At 46.2% G+C, this 10,301-nt stretch overlaps 1 protein-coding gene across 1 annotated transcript; it reads right to left on the reverse strand.

The window, feature by feature from the left end:
• Positions 1–5,010: 5,010 nt before the first annotated feature.
• BAMBI (BMP and activin membrane bound inhibitor) lies at positions 5,011–9,744 on the reverse strand. The gene is made up of 3 exons (XM_069006565.1): positions 9,413–9,744; positions 6,257–6,547; positions 5,011–5,808 (listed from the first exon to the last, which is right to left on the reverse strand). Exons 1-3 carry the CDS (start codon positions 9,486–9,488, stop codon positions 5,390–5,392), a joined length of 786 nt encoding a protein of 261 aa, XP_068862666.1. The 5' UTR covers positions 9,489–9,744; the 3' UTR covers positions 5,011–5,389.
• Between the last annotated feature and the right edge of the window lie 557 nt (positions 9,745–10,301).

The raw sequence follows: 10,301 nt of genomic DNA on the forward strand, positions 1-10,301 counted from the left end.
AGCCCGCAGGCCTTTGGAGTGAAATGATCCCAAAAGCAGAGATTAGCCTGGCACTCAGCCGCCACGCTGGCTACACCACTGGCAATGCCAGGGTGACAGCCCCCTGCCCCCCAGAGCCTCTCCCAGACAGATGCTAGAAGATCATTATAGTGCCGCTTCTAACTTTTTTTTTACTGGAACACATGTAAAAATTAATGTTAAGAGAAAGGCAAGTGCTCATCGCCTTGCTGCTCCACAGACACTATCCTGAAAGTTTAATCTAATAGGTAAAAAAGCAATTACGGGAGAGACTCCATTCTTAACAAGCTGTCACAAGTCAGTCTTTTTTAAATGCAGCCGATAGCCAAAGGGAGTGAAACAATACATTTCACTCACTCTTCCCAACTGCACGGCCGTTGATATATTTAAGTAGTGTGATAACTAGAAAGAGAAAAATACTCTTACATTTAAGTTTTAATAAAAAACTTCTTAAAAAATTGAGTCACCCTACTTTCATGCCAGTGTGGATTTTTATGAAGTCAGGGCTGACTTGGTCTCTTCCTTTCTGCCTACAGGGAAAAGAGCAGGGCTCGGCTGGGAGGCAGGACCTGCTTCCAGGCAGAAATATTTATTCAGCGAAAAGCTGCATTTAAATATTGATGTTTCAACAGAACTTACTATTTGCTTAACCAAATGTTATAGATTTGCCTAAAGAATCACAATGGGGAATAAAAAGGACATTTTTAGACCCTTTTAGCAACACTGAATGACTTAGAAACAGTGATGAGCAAATCCTAAATTTTTCAAATCCATGTGATTTGTGGCTCAGATTTCCTGATAAGTTGTTAGGATTTGGGTTTGGAAGACAGGTGTTTGGCATTTCTAACTCCCTGCTCCCTGTAGGAGACATCAAACCGAGCATTAAACTCCTGCGGTCTTGAAAGTTCAAGTCAAGGTGGCTTTTGTTTTGCTTTTCCCCCTGAAGGTCAGTTCAGGATTGAATCCTTTTGTCAAGGTTAGCTGGAGAGCAGAAGGCTCTGTTAATCTGCAGGCGCTGCAGCTCCCTCCTGGCTTCCTTCCCTTGCAGTTTGTTTTACTTCAGGATTCACCCCCTGGGATTGTAAAGACTGCAGATGAGGGTTAGAGGTGAAACAAAGAAAATGAGGTTGGGTGTTTGTTCAGAGGGAGCCAGAATTCATAATGTTGGAGACACTGGGCCCCTCCCAAGAGATAACCGTAATTTACCAGCACCTCTCCACCACTTGTTTTTCCCCAGAAATAAAACACAGTGACAGATCCAAAATACTACTTCCCCAAGTAACACCTAGAACCAAAACAAGGAGAGTTTCTTTCTGCAAAGTGACCAGACACTGGAACAATACAAATATGCTTCCAGTGATCTCCATGTGGGAAAGTATGTGAAAAAAGAAATAAAGCCAACTTTGCCTTCTTCAGAGACTTTCTTTTTTTATTCACTCAACCTGTGCCTTATGGTGTGGGGTTTTTTGACCGTAGATGTTTTTTCCTTGGTAGATAATCTTCTTATCCCATCCCTTTTCAATGAGAAGGCCAAATTTTGCTTTCAGTTATTCACTGTGGAACACCACTGACTGGTAGCTAACAGGCACACCCATCTCAGGCACCCTGGTGATATATTTTCTTCTTCATACCTTGTTTTAATAATCACAACAGCAGCAAGAGAAGGAGCAGATGCATCCATTACACCTAAGAAAAAACCTTGCTCTTTTCCCAGGCTTTTTTGGGTGTTTGGCCTCTAGGGCATCATCCATTTGCAATGAGATCCCTGGATTTACAACAGAGCAAGTGGTTGTACAACAAAAACTGGATTCCGGGGTCCTGATAAGAGAAGACAAGCGTCCTGCGACCAGAGCCTGACCAGTCACCCCACCGCTAATCTGGTTGAATCAGCTGACGTCAGTGGTTTTATGTTAAACACACACAGGGGTGAAAAATGAGAGTCGCGCTCAGCTCCGGCAGCCCAGCTCCAGCGCTCTGCTACCAGAAGTGGCTGCTTACTTTCAAGCTCTCCGCACAGCCTGTAATCACTCAATATTGAAACCAGATTTACAAGCTCTTTAGAGGAGAAGTTTGTGATTTCCAAAGCAGACGCATTTGGTATTTCAGAAAAAGGTCAAGCCCCCTGTGGAGTAAGGGGTTTTTAATAGAATCAGTTCAGCAGGAGTTAAGAGGAGGCATACCAACCCAGCGGCTCGCAAAGCCAAGAGAGGCAGAGACATAAGAAAAGCCTCAACCATTATTGTTTTGAGGCAAGAATCAGAGAAAGAGAGGGACACGGGGTATGCTAAATTAAATCTTGGACATTTGATTTCATTTATTCCAATCCGAGAGACTTTCTCAGTTGGAAATAGAGAGGGCTGCCCTTCTTACGCTCCCAGGCTTGCAGGGGTTTCAAAGAAAGGAGTGTTTGTTATTGTCTGCAGGGGAAACCTGAGAGTGCTTAGCACAATGGCAAATCCAGGCTCTTAACTCAAATGCATTTAAAAGGATAGCCTTCGATTACTGTCTCACCTCTTCAGCCTCCAGCCAGGCTCTTCAGCTATTAATATTTGTTGCCTGCCTCACTCGGCTGGGTGAGGTGGTTGTCTAGGACTGCCTTATTTCATGCTGGTACAGCACCCAGCAGCCGGGAAGCCCAGGGAACATCATTAATGACACTCCTTGTCACAGGAATACAAGTTTTCTAAATAGTGCTGAGGCCTGCAGGCTATATAAGCAGCCACTACAGAAATACTAGCAACGAAGCTGGCTACTGCTTACTCCAATGCCCTTTGGACTCTGCAGCCAGTAATTTCCGTGAAAAGAATTGGAGCTCATTCCGTAACTCACATAGCTGCTGCCAGACAGACACCAGAGCTCGTAACACAATTTCCTGAATATAAAGGCTTTAAAATAATTGGAAATCCAGATTTCATACTGTTTCGGTTTTGGCTGGCATAGAGTTAATTTTCTTCTTAGAAGAAAGCTTAGAAGACTCATAGCCCAGAAACTCCTAGGCCGTATCAGCTACCACACCTAAACTGTAAGTACCACACCAGGTAACAGAACAACCCCAGGAGATGGCAGCTGCTAACCCAAGTCCCAGCAGTCTGTGGCCCTGCTGCCATGACTGCAGGGGATGGCAAACAAGCTCTTTACTTCTTTAAAACATCTGCACAGCAAGGGGCCCATTAGAGCATCCTGGTCTTACTAGCCTTTTAATGGCAAGCGTAAATAGGCCCTTATGTATTCAAATCAGCGGCAAATGAGTGGTGAAGGTCACAGGATGCTTAAATGTGCAACGTGCTCCCTCTGATTGCTGGAGAATCAGATCTTTTAACTTGTCTAGTCATAGTAACTACTGCTGCAGCTACAGACGGTACTTCAGGTTTGTCTCTTCCAGCATCAAGTTCCCAGTCAGCCATTCCCAAAAATAATACACTTGGCAGAGTAGACAACTGCCCTAGATTTTCAGATCAGTGCAAAGGAAGGGCAGAGCTCTTATAGGAAAGCAGCACTTTGAAAGGTCAGCCAGGAGACCACAGGCCAGATTCCAAGAGAACTTGTGGCCACGTAATTTCTTAAACTTCAGCAGCAGAAAGAGGTAGAACTCAGAGGATATAATTTTCTGCATTAAAAGCAATTCTCCAGGCACTTTGAAGAAGTAAGAAGGGCCAGCAGCTTGAGGTATACAGATGAAACTAATCCTTCTAAACTGCACTTTAATATTGCAAACATGGGCACAGTGGGACCTTGGCATTCCCAAGGGTCTCACTGCACTTGGCTCATATGAGTATTTAACTGTAGGGGTAAGTTTCCAGTGTCAGTACCTCTGTTTGCCCAGCCAAGTGACCAACTTATCTCCAACAACAACCCTACCACATCGTTTAAGTGTACTTTCAGGAACACAAGCCTGTGACTGAGAGGGGCAGGTTTTCCTCTGCATTTCAGGCTTAACAACCCAAAGCAAACTACCACAGCAAACAGCAGACAGGACCAGAGCATTGCTGCAAGATTGTTGTAACCCTGTGTGCGCCATCCCCTTCTCACTGCTGGCACCTCACAGCCAGAACAGGAAGCAGACGCATTTGTAAAGCTTCTTAAAACATAGATGAAGTTTTATCTTCTGAAGCAGCATTTTGGATGCTTCTTTCACCATGATGTGGCATCAGCCTTTTAAGCAAGTATACTTTAATTACTGCACAGTCTAATAAAGCCAGAAAAATAAATACTATAAATTCCTTGAATAATCCAGACGTTGGTTGTTTTTAGCAACTAAGCATTGCATAAATGAAATTATCAAGTGAAGCCAACTAGCAGAAGGAGTAAGAAACAACTAAGTGCACAAATATTGGCCAGGAAGAAAAGCCACCTATGCAAGAATAGTATAAAGGAGGAGCCAGAGATTAAAGTATACTGCTGCTTCTTCAGTCCCACACAAAACTAGGAGCATATGATACTTAGTTACATGATAGAGCAAGGCAGATGCTTTCCACTGTGCCCAGAGGGGCTATAAACAGAAAAAAAACCCCAACCAAACCACAGCTGAATAGGCAGTGCGGTTTTGGGGTTTCCCTCTCCTCCCCCAAAAAATTTTGGGTGTAAAAGGTACAAAAGGAAAACAGATCATAGAAACAAGAATTGTGAGACAAGGGAGGAAAACCAACTCTAAAGAATTAGGAGTCACTTTCTGATACATTTTGCACAGAGGAAGTCTTTCTTCATTACGTGAGAGGAAGAAATAGTTATCTCAAAGAGCTTTGGAAGAATTCACTGAGGTTATGAACAAAATGCAACAGCCAAGAATTGAGGATGTGGGTTCACTGCTACTTGAAGTATAAAACAATAAAGCTGTCACCTTCATTCTCAAATAACCACCTAAATTCCTTTACAGAGTAGGAAAAGTCTTTCAGAATCTAATTGTTATGCATGGCATTACCATGCACACCTTGATTTGTTTTCCACTATCACCCACTAGAAAACACATTTTCCAAAACAAAAGTCACAAGCAAGTTTCAGACAAAATATATATATATTTTAAAAAATCTTTACAATAAGTCAGGAAACATAGGAGCTTGCATACAGTTTATTATAATAACTCAATTCTCAGCTCCCTACAGTTCAGATAACCCTGGTGACAGTGTTTACAACTTCTAATTTTTGCTTTCACAACTCTGAAGCAAACAATACATTTGAGTGTATTTTACTCTGTGCAAATAAGACAACTTTTGGAATCCTTCAGAAGAAATATCCAAGATTCTGTTTGCAGAGGTCCTTTGTTTCTCAAAGATGATTTATGAGAGTTTTTAAGATAAAGTGCTCCTGTCCAGCAGAACCCAAAGGCCTTCTAGAGTTCAGAGAGTAAGTTTAGCTCAGATTAAAAAATAATTGGTCATACAAATTCCAGCTTCCCATGTCCGCTGTACATTCCCCAGTGGACTAGTGAAAGAATTTTATCATTGCTGAGGTCTGAATGTCTCATTTTATCACAGGTCATGCAGCAGTTCTCGTGACCAGTCACAGGCACCATGCATTCCAAGTCCAATTTTGCCACCTGCCCTTTTTTCGAATGATGTCCATGAAAACTATAGTGCAAACGAGAGAGCATTTGCTGTCGCTGATCTTGCAGTCTCTTGTTTTCACTCCTGAGCATCCTCAAGGCCAGCATGATAAGGAGCACCAAGATTAGCCCACCAGCTATAGGAACAGCAATTACAGCTGCCCTGAACCATAACTCTTTCGAAGAAGTCAATTCCTGCACCTTGGTGATGAGATTCCTGCTGCTGTCATGTTGATATCTGCTCCCTTGTCCTGCAAAGGGGAAAGATGTGGAGCTTGTTTCAGGATTTACATATACACTGTTTCACAGGTAAGCAACTCCCTTAAATCCCACACTGACAAGTTTATGGAGCAACTGCTACACTCTGCAGTATATACAGAAAATACCCCCATAAAGAAAAAGAGTTTCTAAATCTGCTTGTAACACAGAATTTCTTACCCCACTAGCCAGTTTAACTAGGAACACCACTGCCACTGATTCTTAGAAGCCATGTCAAGATGGCAAGAGAGACTTCCAATACTAATGCACATAAAAAAAGCTAATTGGCTGAGATGTTCCCCTGCCTCCAGCCACCCTTTTCCCCCTCTGGTGTCTCTACTTACATTAACAAGTAAATCAGTAACAGCAGATGCACAAGGCTTTGACTGTTACTGGCCTGATGGCCAGAAGAGAGGTTTCACTGAAGCTTTATTGCCCTACCTGAAGTATCGCCTCTGGAAGGAGACAAAACATCATGTAGTCCTCTGTAATTGCACATATCTTCATGACAGCATTCCAGCGTGGACATGGTGGTGGTGCCAGAGTGGTTTTGTGCTTGTTTGGCTTGGCAGATCTCAGCTGTGCTTGCAATAGAGTCCAAGCAGCCATGAGTAAGTGGGGAATGTGTATTCTGAGGATCAAGCAATCTGGAGAAGCAGGCGCTAAGCTCAGATTTGCACATATAGCCCGTTGCAACACAGTGTGCAGCATCACAGTAGCATCTGATTTCACCTAAAAAACAAAAATTGCACAAGAAAGGTAAGAATTTGGTCTTCTAAGGACACGCCATCATACATCCTTATTAGCCACAAGCATCACACAACCAAACTCTGTGCCAGTTTTGTGGTACTTCTCTAGACTGTAGATCCACAAGAGCTGGGGTTGTTTCCTCCCCATCACTGTACAGTGCCTACCTCACTGTAGCCTTAATCTCTGTAAATGCCTTGGGGCACTTGCTTTAATGACTAGTACTGTAGTCCTTTGAATTAAAGCAAGAGCATTTCACTAAAACAGGGACTGAGGGAGGGAAGGTCACAGTGGCTTTTTTTCCCCCCAAGGTAAATAACTGGCTTTTTTTTTTCCCCAAGGTAAATAACTAACAAGACCATTTTATAGCTACTTCCACTCGAGGTCAGCAGTTGCATTTAGCCACATTTAAAGTGAAATACCAGTTCTAAAAGCAACACACACTTTCAGTCCTAGAAGAAAGTCACATCTATGTTTCAACCATTACTCCAGGAACAGCATTCTACTTTTATAAAAGTAACATTTCTTTTAACTGGGTATAAGCACACAACAAAAATATGTTTAAGTATTTATGTGACAAATGAAAAGAAAAAAAATCAGAACTGCTGAATTGTTTATTACCTCTCAGTACTGCACCAAAATTTAAAAGGTTTAACTAACACCTTATAAAGCTATTAGCTAGAACCATTACCATTTAAGTCTCTCAGTCAAGAAAGTTTTACTGTGTGAAACTGAGCAACTATTTGTAATTTCTCCAGAAAATCTTTAACTAGTTATTCATGAAAAAAGGCTTTTAAATCAGAATTATTAAACAAAAAAAATTCCAGTTTATAATTATTCTGTTCACCAGAGACAATGACTCTCAACTCAAATGTAAAGTTTTTTAATGGAGTGAAACTGCAAGGCTAAAGGCTCCCCCTTGCCTCTCCCCAGTTTCACATTCAATCCAACATGCAGCAGAAAAGAGGAAACACTTAGATTGAAAATCCTCTACCAGCTCTATGAAAAATCTCAGGAAACCTCAAAAATTTCTGAAGGAAGCGATAAAATAAGTTCCCTTCATAAAATTCTTCATTCTGGGCTCTCCAAACTGCCCTGGTATGAATTAAACATGTCCTGTGCTGTAGCGAAAACTTACTCTTTCTAGGCAAGTTGCAACTCAAACATAATTCAATCTGCCATGGAGCCAAGGTTTAAAAGGAAGCCAGATTTTGGAGAAAACCTTGGAAGAATGGACTTAAAACTACTTCTGGTGTGCCTACTGTACTTGCCACCATAGTAGCACCAAGGCTTTCAAAGTCGACCGAATAATCAGATGTCTTTTTTCTACAGTCTGCACTTCAAAAAAATCAATCTACAGGCTTCCCTGCTGCCACCCCTTATGATGTTAGCTACCACCTATACCTAAAAAAACCTGTTCTGTAAGATGTTAAAAATAATCCCAACCAAGTTAGCTTCCCCTCGTCAGGCTACCTTAATACTTTCCCCAAAATGCTACTGCAGGCTCCAGGCCTTGAAGTTCCCGCTGCTCTTTAATAACTCTGCTTAATAGAAGCCAAATGATGGAGTGTCTCACTGTCTCCAGTCCAATTCCCTTGGGCTTTCAGACCAAGTAACCTAATTTTTCATGAATTCACACTCACTATCATCCAGCACGTTACAGAAAAAAAGCCTCAATTGTTTTCTAAGCATTCTATATAAGGTCTCCCCTCACCCCCCTGAAAAAAATAGTTTTCATAATTCTTGCACTGTATGAGGGTTAAAAGTAAGATGCAAACATGGCACAGTACCAGAACTGACAGTTCTTTCATGAGTTTCAGCACAGTGCAGGAATAAAGTGAAACAACACACATACTTTCATTTTAACTGCTTATATAATCGCGTTCAAAAATCTACTTTTTATTGCCCTAAGACAATCTTATAAACAAAATCTGACAGGCTCGTCATCAGGTTAATTCAACTGCTTTTTAATTAAAGCCACGTTTCCAGCGAAACAGAATGGACTTTGTATTACTGTATTAAAACTGTATTTCTGTCAATTCATAAAGTTTCTTCCTGTGCTATGCAAAAGGCCAGAAAGGGTATTTAGTATTTTGAAACATTGAACAATGCCCTTCTGTTCCGTCCTCTTTCTTGTTACTGTATGTAGCTATTAAAGAAAAATGTCTGCTTTTAGTCAAGATGGCTACAGGAGAGACTGCAGGCTTCTCTTAAAGCTTTTGAAGTCAACAGCAGCCAGAAGTCTGTGATCCCCTAATTATATCATTATCAGGCACATAGTTTCAGTATCTGCGACTTCACATCACTCAGTCACTCCCTGTTCTGCCCGCTTTGATGGGGCCAGCAGGCTCTCCCCTGCACGCTGTAAGGCTGTTATTTAGGGTTAATTACAGCCTTCCTTCCAAAATAAATAAATACCGTCGCACATCACCACCACGCTAACTTATCCTTTATCCTCCTCCGCGGAGCACGACGATTACCGGCAGCCAGCGGGTCGCCTCTACCCCGGGAGGGCGCTCCCCGGGCGGCCACACCACAGACCACAGCCCCAGAGCCCCCAGCCCACTGCCCCCCGCGGGCGGGGACGGGGCCGGGCGCGGCCGCCCCGCCGGGACACCCGCGGGGCCGTGACTGCCCGGCACCGGCGGCCAGGTGGGAGGGGAGGGACGGGGGGCGGGAGGCACAGACCCGGCGGCTCCGCCGCCAACACCGCTCGGCGCGGGGTCCCGAGACAGCGCCGGGCCCGGCTGCCCTCGGGCGGCAGCCCCCGGGCACCCCGCTCCCTCCGGCGCGGCCCCCGCAGAACACGAACCCCGCAGGCGCCGCCGGTGCCCCGCCGCGGCCCCTCACCTCTGGTGAGCAGGACGGCCATGGCGCACAGCTCCAGTTGTAGCCAGATGAAGATGTAGCTGGAATGGCGATCCATTTACCCGGCGCCGCTCGCCACAGCCCGCAGCGCAGGCACGGCCGAGCCGCCGTCGCCCGCCCGCTCCCGCCCCGCCGGAGCGCCGCTCGCCTGCGCGCAGAGCCGTGGTGCGGCCACCGCTGCGGCGGCGGGCCGGAAAGACGGCCGCGGTTCTCCGCCTTTCCCTCGGTGCTCCGCCGCGGCCGCAGGAGCAGCACCAGGAGCGGCAGTGGCACGGCCCCGGTGCCCAGCAGAGACGGCCTCACTGACACGGCGGCGCCGCCGCCCGCCCCGTAAATACGGCCGGCGCCGGGCGCGGGCTGAGCCGCCCCGCCCCGCCCCCGCCCCGCCCCCGCCTCCCCATTGGCTGCGCCTGCGGCGGTGGGCGGAGACTCGGCCCCCCCGCCCGGCAGCGCGGCGCGGCCTCAGCTCCGCCCGCGGCGCCCCCGGGCGGCGGCGGCGGCGCCGGGCGGGCCCGGAACGCGCTGGGTGCAGCGGTGCGCTCCGAGCGCCGGGCCCCGGCCCAGGGAGCCCCGGAGTGCAGCTGGGAGAGAGGCCGGCACCGAGCGCCCTCGCTCGCCTCCTCAGGTCCGGGGCTCTGTGGAGGCGGGGGAACGGGCTCTGCCGGGTCCCCGAGATAATTCCCTGCGGAGGCAGCAGCGCGGGGTTCCCGAGATAATTCCCTGCGGAGGCAGCAGCGCGGGGTTCCACTAAAAAACATCGTGCTCTGACTGCGAGTTCGGCGGAGCCGGGATGGATGGATGGATGGATGGATGGATGGATGGATGGATGGATGGATGGATGGATGGATGGGCGGATGGGCAGCCCTCAGCC

Source organism: Aphelocoma coerulescens, chromosome 2 (genome assembly GCF_041296385.1).
Source record: "Aphelocoma coerulescens isolate FSJ_1873_10779 chromosome 2, UR_Acoe_1.0, whole genome shotgun sequence".
In the NCBI taxonomy this organism is placed as follows: domain Eukaryota; kingdom Metazoa; phylum Chordata; class Aves; order Passeriformes; family Corvidae; genus Aphelocoma; species Aphelocoma coerulescens.